This window comes from Seriola dumerili, unplaced genomic scaffold (assembly GCF_002260705.1).
Source record: "Seriola dumerili isolate Sdu_G_001 unplaced genomic scaffold, Sdu_1.0 BDQW01000319.1, whole genome shotgun sequence".
Lineage (NCBI taxonomy): Eukaryota > Metazoa > Chordata > Actinopteri > Carangiformes > Carangidae > Seriola > Seriola dumerili.
The window spans coordinates 193053-212443 of record NW_019174574.1 but is presented as its reverse complement, the minus strand read 5'-3'; the positions used below and the strand labels follow the sequence as shown (position 1 = coordinate 212443).

Below are 19391 nucleotides of genomic sequence, written 5' to 3'. Positions count from 1 at the left end.
TATGTTATATTTTATGTTTTTTTACATTAGTTATTCATTTTACACATAATTTGGTAATAAATTAATTTAAGTAACAAAAAATCTGGCTCCCAATCTCCCACTTGGGAGCCGAAAGAGTCGGCTCTTTTTAGTGAGCCGAGCCAAAAGAGCCGGCTCTCCACAAAGAGCCGGAATTCCCATCACTAACTCAGAGGCAGAGCTGGTATAGTTCAAAGATTTATGCAAAATTGAAAAAACAAAAGTCTTACATCTATGCAGAAACAATCCAATCTCGGGTGGCAAGGAGTCCAAAGTTCATTAACACAGGCAAAAACTCAGGAACATGAAAGGGTTACTAACAGAAATACAAGGACTCACAAGGGAAACTGAACAGACAAACTGATAAAGACGACTGGGAGAACAAAGACTAAATACATAAGGTAGACAGGAATAATTGGACACAGGTGAAATATCAGGGAAACTATACAACAACAGGAAGTAAAACAACACAGAAGAGATTATGAATTTGGGGATCCCTCTGCAGCTATTAACTTCATACAGAGTGAGATGTGATTTTTAAGGGCTGGGGGTCAGTTTGGGACCAGTCCAGAGTCTGAGGCAGAACAGTACAGGTACAATACACTGTAGGTGTAACATACATTTAATATGTGAATCCTTTATATATGTAAATAGCACATACTATTATGTTTTTATAAACAGCACATTAATCTTTGCCCTTATTGATTGGTTGTGACCATAAATCATGTGTAATATATGGGAGGGTAGGAGCGGTGTTGACACCTTGGCTGTTACTCTGTCTCTTCTCAGCAGCATGGACAGAGGTGTGGAATAGGATTTTCAGCATATGATTCTACCATGTTTCACCCATAATTCAGTAGGACTGGCATTTGCCCACACTACGTTTCAGATTATGTGAACATGGTCAGGGCTTTTCTCAGTCAGAATACATTTCACTCTGCATCACCCTCTCTCTTGTTCACATAGATCCATGACCATAAATTCTATAGTGGGATTAGTCATGCAGTGACCCAGAAATATTTACATTACAGCTGGATTTTACTATTTTGAATTTCATGGGGGGACTTCACAAGCTCAAGGCTGTGGGATGAACAGGAAAATCACACACCACATGGTCTTAAATGTCATCATCCACTTATCATGTCCAGCTGTCAGAGTGCCAATGTTTGTTTGTCTGTTTGTGTTTGTCACAGAGGACCAGATCCCTCATGGTTTCCCCACCATAGACATGGGGCCCCAGCTAAAGGTTGTGGAGAGAACACGTACTGCAACGATGCTGTGTGCAGCTAGTGGCTTTCCTGACCCAGAGATCTACTGGTTCAAAGACTTTCTTCCTGTGGACATCGGCAGCAGCAATGGGCGCATAAAACAGCTGCGTTCAGGTAAAGTAATCATGTCAACAGATCTATGTCCACAACTTCAGGTGTTAGTGGCTCAACTCAGAAATATGACACAGGTGGAATTTGGGTGAGATTTGTAGCAAGTCACACATCATGGCAATAAATGTATATTCATAACACTTAAATGTGAAACCTGCCAGTTCTGTCTGAAGACAGTCACTTATATTTACAGTAACTAGGGCTGGGTATCAAACATCAGTACTTTTTTAAAAAATTAAACAAGTCCAGTATAAAAAACTGTCAGGTATCAAATCAAATGTCCGGTCAAGTCAAGTTCTGTTGAAAATTGTTGTCAGTTAAGTTTTAGTTGTTCAGTTAAGTTTATATTTCTCAAATTAAGGTAACATCTCTGAAATTCAGGGAGTGTATTAAGCATTAGCATTAAAACATTTCAAACTGTATCCAGCCTGAGGAATCACACCGTAATGCTGAAAAATATTTGATCCTGTATGAGGTTATATGATTTCAAGCAGTGATGTTTTATCAAGTGTAAATGCATGTCTTAGAAAAAGACAAACATAGTAAAGAACATTTAGAAAATCAAGGCCACAACACATATGAAACCCACAGCAAAATGATCATATTTTTATTCTACATACATACACACACATGAGACCATACACTCATTTAACAGGTTGAGGAGGACTGATACACAAAGAATAAATTGCATAATTTCCACCAAAGGTTGAAGGTTGATTTCGCTCACAATTTTTTCAGAGAGCAAAAACATTGATTGATGGAAGTAAATGTTCCCCACTTTGAGCATGACATAATAGATTTCAGTAACTACCTGAGCAGCATCTGGAATATTGGTGTGCCAACAGTGCTGAATACACCACAGACAGTGGTTAGTGTTAACACAGAGGCAGCCATGGAAAGCAGCTTTGTGAGGGGGCGTCCAGCATCCAGTGGAGCAGATAGGGCATCTTTCTCCACAAAACTAGCTCCAGCAGCTCACAGCAGAGCTGGATCGCAGCTAACTGAATAGCCGACCTCCACACAACGTGTCAGCTGCCTTTTCTGTCACTTCCTGTGCCCTCTCTCTCACCCCAAAAACTACATAGCAAGCACCTACATAACTCTGTAATGGCTGTCCAAGGCCACACTTTCTTGACAGCCCTTCCAGCAAGGGTAAGAAGCTGATTTCCAATCACTGAGGGCCCAGGGCCCCTCCTGTGGTTGCTATCTTCCCAACACAAGCAGAGAGGAACGGCTGAGAGACAGGCACTAGGATATCACTTGCTTTGAAGTCCACTCCAAGGATTTTCCAAAGTTACAGGCAGGGCCCTAGGTAAGGCCAAACATGCCATGTATCATTAACTGAACAGCATGGCAATTTGTTTCAGTTTGGCTCATAGGGCTTTTCGTCACGTGCAGTCCCACAGCAGCCAAGCACAGATGGCTGACTTCATTTAATAAAACAGAGTCATCTTGTTCCACACAAGTTGAATATATAGCTGTATGTAAAGTCAGCACTCCAGAATTATTTCATTTATTTGATATTATAGAAATCATTATGTAGAGGAGTAGATTTTTTTGTAGAGTAGATTTGCTCATGAATTATAATCATATCATATTAAATGAGTTTGATCCATTAAGAAACACTAATAGCTTTGCTCTGAAAACTACACTTTGTACTGAATCTTGAGATGTTCAGCCAATGAGCAATGTAACTGCTGGTCTGACGATCTGATTGTCCAAGGATATTGGGAAGAGGATTAATGCATCAGGACTCTGTGGTTAACAACACTGGAGCTAAACTTTAAGTCCTTGATTTAGCAACCAGATGATCACACACAGTAATATATGCATGTTTACACTGGTCACAGCAAGACCACAAGTAGCACTGAAGACTTTTTTTTAGTTCAGAAAGCAACTCCAGTGGCCAATATGTAAACAAAGTATGACAAAGATGGTCCTAGCTGAATTACTTATTAGTCATTGGTGGTCAAAGTGGAACTTCAGTAATATAGCACTGCAGTTCAAAAATATTTGGAGACTCAACAGTCATTAATGGTCAAAATCGAAGCAGCACAGGAAGATATATTCTGTCTTTTATCCACAAATGTGCGTCAAGTTCCTAGTGTGTGTATTTGCGCTGAGGATGTTGACCTCAGTTAGTGATTTTCTTGTTTTAGCCTAATATACTTCCATTAGGTGTGAGTTTTAGAATGTGTGAACATAAATGGATTGATGTACAGGGTGACAGAAATTCAATTTACTGGACAAAATTACAAAATAAATTAGGAAATAAAAGTAAATCAGAAAATACATTTTTTCAGAACCTTTCTTGGAAAAAGATCACATTTTTAGACTCCATCCTCTCAGTTTAAGATAAAGGCTTACTGTTAAAATTAAGCTTGGGCCTACAGTAGATAATACTGATGACAGTATGATGACATTGTCAGGGTTATGTGGTCAGACTGCATCTCCAGAAACATAGGAAACATTATACTGCTGTCTTTATAGGCTGAGTACTACTCCCCATGACGAGAGAACTGATAGTGATGTAAACGATCAATAACCTATCAGATTTCCATGTGATAGGATTTTGTTTTGATTTCATTAGTTCTGCTTGGAAAGAGCAAAACTGACGAGCAGAAAGCCACTGGTGCATCTGGCACCATCAGTTTAATCCAGTGACTCAATAGCTATGATGTTCTCTACATCCTGTTTTGATGGACACAACTACAGGAAAAATCCCTCCAGCCCTGACATTGTGAAAATATAATAAAGTACTATTATTTTTCACAATTAACCCCAAAACCTGTCATGACTAATTTCTCGCTCAAGTGGCGTGGGTTTCATTTAGCTGTCAGACAGCTGTGAAAGAAAGTCATGGCAGGGCTCATACAGCCTGGCCCTCTGAAAGCTGCTGATGTGCCCTTCATCACCACAGGGGACACACAGCTTCCAGGGCCTCCCCCTTCTGCTTTCTCTCACCACCTATCTGACAGTTCTTTGTCGTCCTGTTGACTCAAGAGCAGCTTGGTTTATTATCCAGATCACTGGCATCTGCATAGTAACCATCCCTCTCTCTTCTGTTTCCTGCACATGTCCTGATATGCCCAAATGGCAAATGGATTAAGGAGGGAATGCTACTACTGTCTCAGTAAAATGTATATTACTAGGGCTGAACGATGAATCATTATTAAATCATGATCTGAGTTTAATTTTCAAATCATGAGAGCTCCAATTTGAATTAAGTACCTAAACAAACTGTAAAAGTTGACCAGATTTTTCTGTTTGATGTAGGCCTTCTCTTTGCATGCAGGTGTCCAGACTATAGACTCGGCCAAAGATGGCTTTGTTGAAGGAAACCCATTTGGTATAATTTGGTTTGATAGAAAGAGCAGACTTTTTTAATTCAAGTGCAAGTGTTTTTCAGCACTGTGTATTTCCCTTTTAAATTTTTTTAATCAATATCTACAACTAAAAACATGAAACTCATCTAGATAATGTTACAGGATTATGATATCAGCCACATACCAGCTTTAATCATTTTAATTTTTTCTGCCAAATTAGGGGTTTTCTGTCAGTTTGGTGGACAACTTTAAATATTCACCAGGTTCAGCAGCTGTTGCTATGCAAAGGGGTTGAGTGAATCATTGCTCTGCTCACAGCTCTACAATGAAATAAGGCTTTATCCATCTAAAATAGTAAAATATTTTGGGTTCATGATGAAACCTACCCAGACTGTGTCAGAGGACATCAGTGGAGATCTATCAGAGGACGTAGGTGCTCCTCCAATGACCTCTGTTGTCCTATGTTGTCTGAGTGATCGGATCTCAAATGTGTCTTCAATGCGTTTTAGGTGCGTTCACACCTGAACTTAGAGCTGACCACTTGTGATTGGATCACATGAGACAGATGTTAATATCTGGTCTGAACTGGTCTGAACAGGTCTGAACAGGGCCTCAGAGCAGTTGTGAATTCAAAAGTGATAAGATTTAAGATGCTTGTATGGTCAATTTTCTTAGCACTATAATCCTGAGCTCCTCCTTGAACCGTCACCTTACCGTGGTGGAGGAGTTTGAGAGCCCTAATGACCCTAGGAGCTATGTTGTCGGGGGCATTTTGCCCCTGGTAGGGTCTCCCAAGGCAGATTGGTCTTAGGTGAAGGGCCAGACGAAGAACGGTTCAGAAGATCCTAATGATAAATACTATCAAGAACCCGAGTACCCGGCCCGGAGGGACACCGGGGCCCCGCCCTGGAGCCAGGCCTGGGGTTGGGGCCCGTGGACGAGCGCCTGGTGGCCGGGCCTTAGCCCATGGGGCCTGGCCGGGCCCAGCCCGAACCGGCTACATGGGTTCGTCTCCCAGTGGGCTCACCACCTGCAGGAAGAGTCAGAGGGATCTGGTGCATTGTGGATTGGGCAGCAGACCAAGGCGGGGGCCTTGGCGGTCCGATCCTCGGTTACGGAAAATGGTTTTTGGAACATGGAACGTCACCTCTCTGGCGGGGAAGGAGCGGGAGCTTGTGGAAGAGGTCGAGCGATACCGGCTAGATATAGTCGGCCTCACCTCGACACATAGCGTCGGCTCCGGAACCCAAGTCCTTGAGAGGGGCTGGTCTCTCCTCTTTGCTGGAGTTGCTCCGGGTGAGAGGCGGAGGGCCGGGGTGGGCTTTTTGGTGTCCCCCAGGCTCTCTGCCTGTACATTGGAGTTTACCCAATGTTGCGTCCCTGTGCCTTCGGGTCAGGGATCGGGTTCTGACTGTTGTCAGTGCTTATGCACCGAACAGCAGTTCAGACTACCCGCCCTTTTTGGAGTCCTTGGGACGGGTGCTGGAAAGTGCCCCGAAAGGGGACTCCATTGTCCTACTGGGAGACTTCAACGCTCACGTGGGCAATGACAGCGTGACCTGGAAGGGTGTGGTGGGGAGGAACGGCCTGCCCGATCTGAACCCGAGCGGCGTTCAGTTATTGGACTTCTGTGCTAGTCACAGCTTGGCCATAACTAACACCATGTTCAAACATAAGGATGTCCACAGGTGCACTTGGCACCAGGACACCCTAGGTCGCAGGTCTATGATCGACTTTGTAGTCGTATCATCAGACCTGCGGCCGCATGTTTTGGACACTCGGGTAAAGAGAGGAGCAGAGTTGTCAACCGACCACCACCTGGTGATGAGTTGGATCAGATGGCGGGGGAAGACGCCGCGCAGACCTGGCAGGCCCAAACGGGTTGTGAGGGTCTGCTGGGAAAACCTGGCGGAAGAACCCGTCAAGATGATTTTCAACGCACACCTCCGGCAGAGTTTCGACCGCGTCCCGAGGGCAGTGGGGGACATTGAGTCCGAATGGGCCTTGTTCCGCTCTGCTATTGTTGAGGCGGCTGTTGCAAGCTGCGGCCGCAAGGTAGCTGGGGCCAGTCGTGGCGGTAACCCCCGTACCCGCTGGTGGACACCGGCGGTGGGGGAAGCCGTCAGGCTGAAGAAGGAGGCCTACAGGGCGTGGTTGGCCTGTGGGTCTCAGGAATCAGCTGACTGGTACCGGCGGGCCAAGCGGAGTGCAGCCGCGGCAGTTGCTGAGGCAAAAACTCGGACGTGGGAGGAGTTCGGTGAGACAATGGAGGAAGACTATCGATCGGCTCCAAAAAGGTTCTGGCAAACCGTCCGGCGCCTCAGGGGGGGAAGGCGGCAACTCGCTCACACTGTTTACAGTGGGGGCGGGGAGCTGCTGACGTCAACTGAGGATATAGTAGGACGGTGGAAGGAATACTTTGAGGAGCTCCTCAATCCCACCAACACGTATTCCGTAGAGGAAACAGAGCCAAGAGACCTGGGGATGGATGATCTAATCTCCGGGGCAGAAGTCGCCGACGTAGTGAAACAACTGCGCGGTGGCAGAGCCCCGGGGGTTGATGAGATCCGCCCTGGGTATCTCAAGGCTCTGGATGTTGTAGGGCTGTCTTGGTTGACACGCCTCTGCAACATTGCGTGGACATCGGGGGCAGTGCCTTTGGAGTGGCAAACCGGGGTGGTGGTCCCCATCTTTAAGAAGGGTGACCAGAGGGTGTGTTCCAACTACCGTGGAATTACACTCCTCAGCCTCCCTGGTAAGGTCTATACCAGGGTACTGGAAAAGAGGGTCCGATCGATAGTTGAACCTCAGATTGAGGAGGAGCAATGTGGTTTTTCGTCCTGGGCGTGGAACTGTGGACCAGCTCTTTATCCTCGCTAGGGTGCTGGAGGGAGCATGGGAGTTTGCCAATCCAGTCCACATGTTTTTTGTGGATTTGGAGAAGGCTTACGACCGTGTTCCTAGGGGCTCCCTGTGGGGGGCACTCCGGGAGTATGGGGTGGATGGCCCCTTGTTAGTGGCCATTAAATCCCTGTACCAAAGGAGTGTGAGTCTGGTTCGCGTAGCTGGCAGTAAGTCGGACCTGTTCCCGGTGAGGGTTGGACTCCGCCAGGGCTGCCCTTTGTCACCGGTTTTGTTCATAACTTTTATGGACAGAATTTCTAGGCGCAGCCGGGTGGTGGACGGGTTTGGTTTCGGTGGCGGGAGGATCTCATCTCTGCTTTTTGCGGATGATGTGGTCCTCCTAGCTTCATCGAACGCCGACCTTCAGCTCTTGCTTGGGCAGTTTGCGGCCGAGTGTGAAACGGCTGGGATGAAGATCAGCATCTCCAAGTCTGAGGTCATGGTTCTCAGCCGGAAACGGGTGGATTGCCCGCTTCGGGTCGGGGGGGGAGGCTTTGCCTCAAGTGGAGGAGTTTAAGTATCTCGGGATCTTGTTCACGAGTGAGGGTAGGAGGGAACGGGAGATCGACAGGCGGAATCGGGCCGCGTCAGCAGTGATGCGGACGCTGAATCGGTCCGTTGTGGGGAAGAGGGAGCTAAGCCGGAAGGTGAAGCTCTCAATTTTCCGGTCGATCTACGTTCCGATCCTCACCTATGGTCATGAGCTTTGGGTAATGACTGAAAGAACGAGATCGCGAGTACAAGCGGCCGAAATGAGTTTCCTCCGCAGGGTGGCCGGGCTCAGCCTTAGAGATAGGGTGAGGAGCTCGGTCATCCGGGAGGGACTCGGAGTAGAGCCGCTGCTCCTCCATGTCGAGAGGAGCCAGCTGAGGTGGTTCGGGCATCTGGTGAGGATGCCTCCTGGACGCCTCCCCAGGGAGGTGTTTCGGGCATGTCCCAACGGGAGGAGACCTCGAGGTCGACCAAGGACACGCTGGAGGGATTATATCTCTCAGCTGGCCTTGGAACGCCTCGGGATTCTCCCGGAGGAACTGATGGAAGTGGCCGGGGAGAGGGCCGTCTGGACCTCTCTGTTGAGGCTGCTGCCCCCGCGACCCAGATCCGGATAAGTGGGAGACGACGATACGATACGATACGATATAATCCTGATCTTCCACTGTCTGTTAGTCGTGAATGGAACAGACTTTTAAGATCAGTGGCTGGATGGTTATTGACAGAAGCTGATTATTTTTTAGCACAAATAAAGATATGTTGAAACACAGTTGTTCATCTTTTGTACTGATAATGTAACCAAGAGAGTTTCATGCCCATCTAAGCCATAAAAGTGCTTCAGCTGTCTCAAAATGAATGGGACTTGTATTTTTTTGGACCCAGGGGCATCCAAAATAGCTCCTCCCACTGAACATCTGTTTCAGACTAGTTGCCATGAGGCATGACAAACAGCTGGTTAGTCAGAAGCATATGTATAGCAATGTATATAGTATTTAATTGTTTTCCCAATTAAGTTGTGCTCACAAAGGTAATTGCTTATTTACAAGAGCTGTGAGAGTCTGAACAGAACCAGAAACCATTTAATAAAGCTGGTGTCACTACAGGTGGATGTCGTGCTGTAAGATCAGATATTTTGTCAGAAAACAAACATGTTGTCTATGAACATCTCATTGACATGTTTAGTATCAACGTATTTGTGACTTGTGATTTTACAAAACTGACTCATTTTGTGAGGAAATAATGTATCCATGTAATCCAGCTGCAACAGCTTTTCCTTTAAAATGTATTTGCTGTTGCACATGCAGAACTGTGTAAATATAATTTCCAAGGCACAGGAATGCTGATCAGCACCTCCAGGATTCTGGGGCTCAAACTGTCTTTTCTATCAGTTCATGAGGTTTAATTTTAGCCAAAGCAGGTAAACAGTACGCGCTTGTAATCATTACTATAAGTGACAAAGTATGTAGCTGTTATCAATAAATGTATTTCTACAACAAGCAGCTGCATTATTTTATGTGGTTACACATAGAAACAAGATACATTTGGTAGGCCTATCATAATAATAATAACTTTTTAAACCTCATTTTTATATTTAACTTCTAGATAATTGTTAAAATAAAATTGCAAGTGGTTGCAATTATATATTTTCCTCAAATCGTTCAGCCCTAAATAGTACATAGGAAAAATGCTGACAATGGTTTAGATGACCCAAATAAAAATACATCTATAGTATACTGATTTTAGAGCTTGATAGGGCTCCAGCACTGATGAAGGTGTGGGGAATAAGTAGCTTTACTGTCATAGCAGGATGCCAGCTCCATGGAGTAAATAGCCAGTTGTATAATGCAAATAATCTGTAAAGTATATCTATATGCACAAATAAAAGACTGGCAGTTATAGGTCGGGTATGATATATGAAACATTTTTTTGCTTATCCAGAGCTTGGGTGGAAAATAATACAAATTTGTACTAAAGAAAATAGCTTTCATCAAAGATACATTTCCACAGCTGCCATTTATGAAATGTTTTTTTTTTTTTTTAAATAATCATTAAGCTTATTCTTCTCTCTCAGCTTTGACTCAGTCAACATTAAATAATACCTTACATAATTACAGATGAGTTTTTTTAAACAGGGTGAGAATAGCAGTCGCTCTTGTCACTGCTGTTTTTCCTCTCTTTGCTCTCCTGCCATTCTTGTCTTTCTCTGTTTCACTTTTTCTTCTCTTCTCTTTAAACTAATGGTTATCTCTAATCTTATTTGCATTCAAATTACCTCACCAGGTGGTACACCAATCAGAGGTAAGAATGCTGGGTACAAAAAATGTCTACTTATCCTCCTCACTGCTACCTCCTCTCCATCACCTCCGTCCTCCTCCTCCTGTCACCTCACTGTGTCCACATTTCCAGGCCTCTGGCCTCTTCGCCTGCTCCGACACTTTCTCTGCTTTCAGCACAGAAGCTTTCAGTGTGTATAGAGAAAAACAAGAGGCAGCTACACACCTGCTATATAATATGGAATATAATCAAACAAACAAAAAGTATTTTCATTTGAAAAATGATTTCATTAGGAAACCAGGCAACACACATGAATTATGTCTACTAGCTAGCCATAGCCAAGTACTCATTTTGATTGTGTTCACACTTAACATGTTTGGTGTTCAACCCAAATTTAAACACCCAATTCTGAAAAGTGTCTGCTTCAGCTCAAAATGGTGGTCTAGGGTTCACAAGAAGCTGATAATGTGACTTTAGTTGAATGTGTCACATTAGGTTTATCCAACATTACCATAAACCTGCTCTTTGAAAGGAAGAGCTCACCCTCACAGTGTAAACGCAGTGCTGGGAAACCTACAACCCACATTGTTATTAACAGTAACAAGACAAACAGTTGCTGCAGTAACACACTGTATATATATATATATATATATGTATATATATATATATATATATATATATATATATACATATATATAATGTGTATATACACACATACATGTGTTACCATGGTTACCCAATGTTGTGTCAAAGTGTCAAACTTTGTTGACACTTGCCACAATCAGCAGACAGTAGGTTGATTTGCTTTGGTTTCACACTAAAAAGGATCAAATTAGAAGTGGACCTAAACCCACATTTTAAGGTGGTCTCAGTTAGGTCTAGAGTTTCACACCAGCCTAAACAAACCATCACGATGAACTGCATCAAACATATTAAATGTGAAAGCACTCTATACCAAGTCAAACACAGCCTTACAGCATCAGCTGCTTCATGAACATTACTATCAGTCAACATGGAAGTCCAACAATGCCAACAGGCTGTTAATAAATAAAAATAAAGGTCCTGTATATCCGGGATGCCACAGATCCAATATACTGTGGCATCCCATTCCTTTTCTACTTTAACGTGTCGCTGTCAGTTCTCCTAGATTTCACTGCCTAGGCCAGTGAGCCATATCAGGGAAATGAGCCCATCAGCATACATGATAACTTCCCACTTAATAGTTCGTAGATGACAAACTTTGTGTCATGAAGGTATAAAAGTTTGAGCTCTGTCTGCAAGCTGTCCTTGGAAGCTGCAGAGAGGGAACGCATGCACCGTTATTGAAAGCTCAATGTCCGAAGGGCAGAGGAAGTTTTGGAAGTAACATTTTGTTTGGGGCTTCATAGTCTCCATCTGTAAGTAATCACACCTTTTGCAGCAGCACTGATCTTTTTCATGCCAAGAGGTCAGAGCAAATGATCACCAGCAACTTTTCCAACTGTCAAGAGAGAATGAATCATTTTCAGAACTATTCTGAATGAGCAGTGAGAAAGGCAATGTCACAAAATGGAAAAGTGGAAATACAGAAATAGAGAGATTCAGTGACTTCAGCAGCAGTGTGAGGATCGGTCTACAGTCTCGTGGACATTTTGAGATTGTTTTTTGATATGTAGGAGAAAGGCTGTGTGTGTCTGTGTGTGTGTGTGTGTGTATGTATGTGTGTGTGTGCGCGAGCATGGCCTTTTTTGACTGCATGGAGGTTGCTCCTCCTTCATCTCTAGGCTCACTGTCTGCAAGAGACCCACAAGGGATGTGACTACACACATATTATTTCGACTGCTTGATTTTTTTTTTTCTTTAACTAGCACTGAACATTGTGATACACACCCATCCCATGTTGCATTTCAGGATTGTATTCTGAAATATGTACATGTTAACATTTTATTTGTCACATTTCTTATTGTCCACTGCAAAACTGCATGATGTGTGTCACATTCATAGTCAATATATAATATTGCATAATCACCACAGATACACTCATATTCTCGATCTCAAACCTAATCTCTGTACTGACAATTGAATATTAAATGTTTGTGTAAATACTATGAAGTTGATGTGACCAAATGGTTTCAGGTAAGTTATGTTTTACATGTTCTTTCCCTGAAATGAAAGTTTCAAACCACAACTTAAGTGAACATTAAAGGTGCTTTGTGGAGGTGGGGGAGAAAGGGTCTATCCAATGGAAACACAAGTATAGCACAAGTGTTGCACTAAAGGCTTAGACCAATAAAGGGGGTCTAAGTTATTACTTAACTTGGATTTAAACAAGTAATCAACATTACATTTTATGTGTCTATATGCATTGAGACAGAGTTTAGACACTTTGCTAACAGTTTCAATTTCTTTTATCTTTGATCCACGTGGTAAAATCACAATATCACATATAGCAACTACCAACTGTTTTATACAATGACCAGCACAAGTGTATGAAGCAAATAATTATCAAATCATATTATCAACTGAATATCAAATTTCGAAATTGAATCAATGTTGAGTACTTAGTGTTGAAAATTAAATACTGTTCAGATCTGAACATCTGGAAACAGTGGACCCTGAAAGGAAGAGATGATTCCAGGCTACTACTGAGATTTTTTCTGTAAATCACTGCTTCCTTCTCAACTTTCTTCTCAGCAAAAGTGGTGTTTCATATTTTATACTGCATCATCCTCACAGCAACATGATGTCCTGAGGAGGTGTAGCTTCATTTGTTGAGCTCTTATCATGCTTCTTTCTGATTTTCTTACCCTGTCTGTGGCTCTGAGCCCAAGGTCCAGTGATTCCTCATGAAGATGTGAAGCTTAAATAATACCTGATGAATACTAAGTTTAATCAAAAAAATCTAAATAATGTCCAACTAGACTAAAACTAAACTAACCATTCTACAGCCATGCCAGCAGCTGTGAGACAATTATTAGTGATGGATTAATACACACTAGTGCACTCATGCCGAAAAAAATAATGAAAAAATAATGACCTACGCTGCCTGTGATCATTGTAATAAATGAAGATGTCACTCAGTGCAATAACTAGAAACATTTAGAATACCGTCACTTCCTTTAAGCAGTGCAGAGCAGCTGTTTCACCTGGTTCTGACCTGCAGCCTTGTTGCTCTGATGAGATGAGTCATTGACAGTGTTAGTGTGACACTACAACAAGTCCTGGGTCATCTTGAATGAGCCTAATCATTTTTGGTCATTGCCATAAATGATTAGATAGAGTATAAGTTTCTCTTCTTATATGTATAGAAAGGAAACATTACAGGATCCGGTTTGGGTTGATTTTGCCAAGTATCTGTACAGAGAGGTGTTGCAGGACTAGTGTTAGTGTGTCTGAATCAGTTTACTGTGCCACCATGTCTGTGTGTGTTGTATTGAATGTGTTTGTGCAGACCTGAATGGTGACATTTTGGCCTCCCTCACCAGGAGCACTTCAGATTGAGAACAGCGAGGAGTCAGACCAGGGCAAGTACGAGTGTGTGGCAGTCAACGGTGCCGGGACTCGCTACTCGGCTCCGGCTAACCTGTATGTTCGAGGTAAGATCTCTCTTGACCCCAACTGTCACCTCCCTGCTGCCATTCAGGTCACCACCTCCAGCAGTAAGGTCTTCTCTCGTCACCTCCACTGTACCACTGCTAGTAAGGAAACTGGCTCCCTGGATTGAGCTGCAGAGAAAATCAAACTTGTTGATGCTTGTCCAGCTTTCACACTGTCACTTCCTGTGCTCTCTGTCTCCCTGTCTTTGTCTCCTGGGGATGATTTATGTATTTTGTTCCACTGCCTTGTTAGTTTATTTGACTTGCCTAACCTCAGTGGTGACGGGAGGGTAGGGGTGACTCCTCAGGGGTGAAAGAGAGGTTGGCTGCAGTTTTCCGCCTTTGTTTTGGGGAAGTGGAGGTTTACATGTGGAGTCTTGTCACAAAGACAAGCTTACACCTTCACATATGTCCCATGTGGGAGAAAACAGGCAGGAAATTCCCCTGAAAGCTTGAGTCGGCTGAATGTGCTGCAACAAAAGCTAGCAAGGTTAAAGCGAGCCTTGGGGTGTCTCATAAGTTGGCCTTGTCAACAAACACCTCAATTAGCCTCAACCAATATCAGGTTCTCAAAGGCTATTTTCAAAAAATGGTGGTTATTCATTACTACTTTAATCTCTTGTTCATTTGATGTTTCCACTGACAATGCTCTTTGATGTAGTCAAAAAAATAATGTCAAAGCCAGTGCTGAATATTCTCTACTGTTTTGAACATTTCTCATAAATCTGGTGACAGATCTCATGTGTACTCTTGTCTCAGCCCTAAAGCGTCATACTTACAGAGTCATAGAATCTGATTAAAATGAGGTCTTGATTTTTTCATGTGTATCTTAATACAATACTCACATGTGTGTAAGCACGTGTGCAAGCATGTGTGCATGCTGTATGAGTAACAATAACAGATCGCCCAGTGCTCACTCTTGAGATAAAAAATTGCCTTTTAGAACTAAAAAACAAAACCTGTTCATTAAAGTTAATGGAAAGTATTGTAGTAGTCATAAATAAAGATAGTTAATCTGTCATGTTTTTTATAAGAAGTATCCTCCACTAAACCAAACAGAGCTGTAGCCAACAGAGTTTGATGATGAAGTACATGGTTTGTCATCTCTGCTTCTCTTTCCAAGGTTCCTGTCTGTGTTGTTTTACCCTTTAACATTTCCAGGTGTGCTGGTAGCTTATTTCATTTCTCAGTGTGGCTTCTGAGCAGTGCAACCTGCCATATGTTGCCAAAGTGTGTGTGTGTGTGTGTGTGTGTGTGTGTGTGTGTGTGTGTGTGTGTGTGTGTGTGTGTGTGTGTGCGTGTCTTTTTTTTCTACACATTCTTTTAGTTTCTCTTGTCTTTTCCTTCTCTGTATTTGTTGTCAGGTCCACAGTCCCTCTTCCACTCTACACACACTGTATATGTTTCTGTTCATCTGTCCAATGCTTATCTTTCTAGCTACATATGAAGGCTGCTGCTTTTCATTGTTTCATGTGCTTCGCTTTGTTTGCACCTTGTCTACCGATCGTATGAGGGAGTATTTAAAGTTGAGAGGATGTTTGTGAATGTTGTTATTCATATTCAAAAGAGATATTGTCCCAGAGGCTGCCCAGCTAAGAGATGACACAGAAACACAGAGGGAATTTCAGACTGAGTAAATTTAGATGATACCACATTGATTTGGTGAATTCAGGCAGCTGTGGCTGAGACCAGTGGTCAGGGGGCGTGACTGATTGTAGGATAACTTTTTAGTCTTAAAAATAAGTCAGTCTTTGTTTTTGAGAAACCATCTAACCTGCATGACACTGATCCAATAGCAAGAGTAAGCCTGACCTACCAGCAGGGAGCAGACTAAAACATCTACAGACCCTCAAATAATTCCATCCTTTAAAACACTGTTAAGCCAATGGAGCTTTGCCAAGCAGGTATCTGCACTTAGCTTAGGTCAGAGGACTTGAAGGGAGCTGAAGGGTAAGGGAGGTCAGGGTTAGAGATCAATGTCACCTATTAGAGGACTCAGTAGATTTATGATGACACAGCCTGATGCTCACTGCAGTTCAAACGTAATCTTACATATAGATGCTCAGCTTTGGTACACTGAGAATTGTTTTTATAGGATCTCAGCAAAGTCAGGAACTGCAGATATTGTTGTTATTTGCACCGACCTTCTGGTATATGGTGTATATGAACTGCGAGTTCCAGAGGGAAAATTAATTAATCCACGGCATGGGAATCGGAAGATGAGTAGATAAAATGTATTTAAACATCTTAATGAAAATCAAGTGCTGTCTTACAGATGAATGTAGTCTTTCTAAATGTAGTCTTTTGCCAGATCACACATCAGTTTGTGACTAAGAGGACCAACAGGACAGTCTCATTTAACGCAGTATTAACTTACAAGTGTTACTCCATAGAAATTAAACTGTTCTCAGTTAGGAGAAGTACACATTTCAAGGTGAGTGTTTGACTAATCCTGTCAGGGGCCATTTTTATGTGCTTATTAATTTCAGGGCTCTGTGGCTGAACTCGGCCAGAGTCAGTAACACACTGTCTGCTTTGTGTTCTTGATGTAGTCTGGTTGCCAGCAAGCCTCAGCCCCTTCATGCTGCCTAAAATTACAGGCTGAAGGGGCTGAAGCAATGTTAAGGACAGGGAGGTGAAAGTGGGTATGTGTAATGTGTCTGCATCTGCAGCTGTGCATCCACTTTTATGGCTACTGTACTGTATTTTTTGTGCCGTGTGTGTGTGTGTGTGTGTGTGCGTGTGTGTGTGTGTGTGTGTGTGTGTGCGTGTGTGTGTGTGTGTGTGTGTGTGTGTGTTCCTCACTCATTAATGGATAAGCAGATATTTGCCCGTTTTACTCTCTCTGTTTCTCCTTGTCTTCTTCTTCTCACTCCTTATTTTGCCCCTCTTGATGTTTATTTTCTATTTTTTGTTTTATCTTAAATCCCTCCATTATCATTGCACCCCACCATCCAAAAACACAATCCAAATCTCACCATTCAGATCAACGGGAAGGTTGGTTTTTTCACTCTTTTCCCTCCTAACACCATGGCCTGGCAGACTGGAGCCGTGCCGCGCCAGCATCTTGCTAGGCGCCTCAGGCCCGTCCCAGCCTCTCTCTCAGGACCCCAACATCACAGTGCAACCCCTTGGCTCCAACTGCATCCCTCCCCACAGCTTCAGTATATGCTGCCTTGCACCTCATCTCATATTGCTCCATGCAGCCTGCTCCTCTGAAATTTTGTGAAATGAGCATGTCTTAAATGCTAATAAGGTGCTTTCTGCAAAAAAAAACATGTCCCAACCAGGAAAGGATGTGACAGTTAAATGGCATAATTGGATAGAAATTATTTTTCCTTTTTTTTGTTTTTTTGCAAGAGTGACTAAACCCCCTATGTTCCAACATGGGTGATGTTCAAGTGTCCAGTGATCGGGCCTTTCTTAATTCAGACCACAGTGAGTTTAAAATGGATGAACTTGTCAATTTGCAATTGAGGCAACAGGGTTATTGCTAATATCACAAGATGATCACCTTTGGTGGTCACTGTAATATAAAATAAATTTATCTGCCTGTGTTTCTTATCAACTACTTATCAACTTTCATTGTCATAAATTTCTCCTAGGGGATAAATAAAGTATCTATCTATCTATCTATCTATCTATCTATCTATCTATCTATCTATCTATCTTTCTGTCTATCTATCTATCTATCTATCTATCTATCTATCTATCTATCTATCTATCTAGTGTAGCGATGTGTACATCAGCCCTAATTTCACAGAGCTGGTAACTACCACAGGCACTGACCACCTGGTCTGTCCCAGCCTGTTGTTCCCCAACATCCCTGATAAAAGTACATTTTCGCCTATTCCAAATCTGAAGACCTAATGTCCTCTGTCATCACTGGTTGATGAAAAATGCAGATATACCTCTAATTGACACAAGTCAGCTCCCAAAGTCACAAAACAACTGCAAGAAGGCATAAGAAGTCCTTAGCTACATGATATAGACTCACTCATCAGAATATGAGAACAGATAGGTGGAGTCTAGATTTAAGAAAGGCCTCATGTTAAGCTCACTGACAGTGAATGGGCATGAAACTCTCCTGGGTGGATCATCAGTCCAAAAAGTGAATAGCTGCGTTTGAAGATATCTGGTTATTTGATAAAACATGCCAAACAAACTTTAAGATTCTGGATAAATTCAGTAACCTTGGCAACAATGAAGCATCCAGACTTTTCTTCAGTTCTGACAGGCTTTTTTCCATTAGATCAGTGGCAGAGGCCATCTGCCATACCAAACTGAAAGAAACATTTGAACATCTGTTTCTTATAAACAAAGATGAAATAAATAAGATTGTTGACCATAACATAAACTAAGGCTCCTGTGTTTCTGTGTGGAGGAACACTGTGTAATTGTATATGTAGGGTCATGCACTGTTTTCTTTGGGATTCTTGGGTACTCTTTAACTAAACCTCACTATGATGAAAGCTTTGTCACTTGCCCAGACAAAATTTCTGGCTGTTCTTTACATGTGACAAAGATGTGTTGTTACGCACTTTTCTTGATGAAGGAATATAATCCTTTCATAATTTGCATTCACAAGATAATCTAAATTCAGAGTTTGTGCTCACTTCACAAAATGTTGCATCTGTGTCAGTCCCATAATGTCCTCTCCAGCATGCTGTTCGTGATTTTATAGTCTTGGTTAATTCAAAGGCATGGCTCATCTCAGCTCTCATCTGCTTTCTGACCCTCATAACACTGAGCAGCAGGCTCTGAGCTCTCACTGCTTTCACCATGCTCTTCTTATCTGTGTCTGCTACAAAACTAAACTCTGCAAGAGAACCAAATAGCCTCAAACATGTTTACAGCTTTTTCCCAGACTCTTACTGCTGCATCATTAATAGGAGAATGTGGAGGAACTCAGAAATTGAGGTCAAGTGAACTAGTACTGGAGAAAACTGCAGCCCAGCTGAAGTAATTGTATTGGATTTGTGGATTTGCAGACTTGAAGTGCAGCGTGTTGATCATATTCTATTCTGCAGAAACAGGTTTTTGTTTTTATGTCTTAGGTCAGAGATATAAAGACAGAGCGCAAAGGATCTTACACAGAATTTCAAATTTCAGAAACAAAACTTACTACCAAGCAATACGACTCTTTTAGGAAAAGGATGTGCTAGATTCTTGGTAACTCCAACAAAGCTACTTAACCTGATGAAGTGGCTTTGATTGTAGAAGAAGAAAACTAGAGAAGCCATGACAGTAAAATATTGTAAAAGAAAATGAATAGTTATCATATAATTTTGATAAAGCATTTTTCAACACAAAATGTATTTTGTGTAGCTTTTTTGAATATGTGAAACTGTCAAATCCAAATGAAGGAAAAGATTACAGTGGTTATTTCTGACCCAGTAGGAACATGGAAAAATGTAGCTGCA

General features: G+C 42.6%; 1 protein-coding gene across 2 annotated transcripts in view; it reads left to right on the top strand.

Moving 5' to 3' along the window:
- Window positions 1–1259: 1259 nt before the first annotated feature.
- Window positions 1260–19391, top strand: part of LOC111231854 (receptor-type tyrosine-protein phosphatase F-like) — a 114333-nt gene continuing 96201 nt past the window's right edge. For both annotated transcript variants that reach the window (XM_022759111.1, XM_022759109.1), the window contains exons 1-4: window positions 1260–1400; window positions 10400–10417; window positions 13858–13968; window positions 16954–16965. In XM_022759111.1, coding sequence (XP_022614832.1) covers window positions 1292–1400; window positions 10400–10417; window positions 13858–13968; window positions 16954–16965 — 250 coding nt within the window. In that variant the 5' untranslated portion in view covers window positions 1260–1291. The remainder of the gene's footprint in view (window positions 1401–10399; window positions 10418–13857; window positions 13969–16953; window positions 16966–19391) is intronic.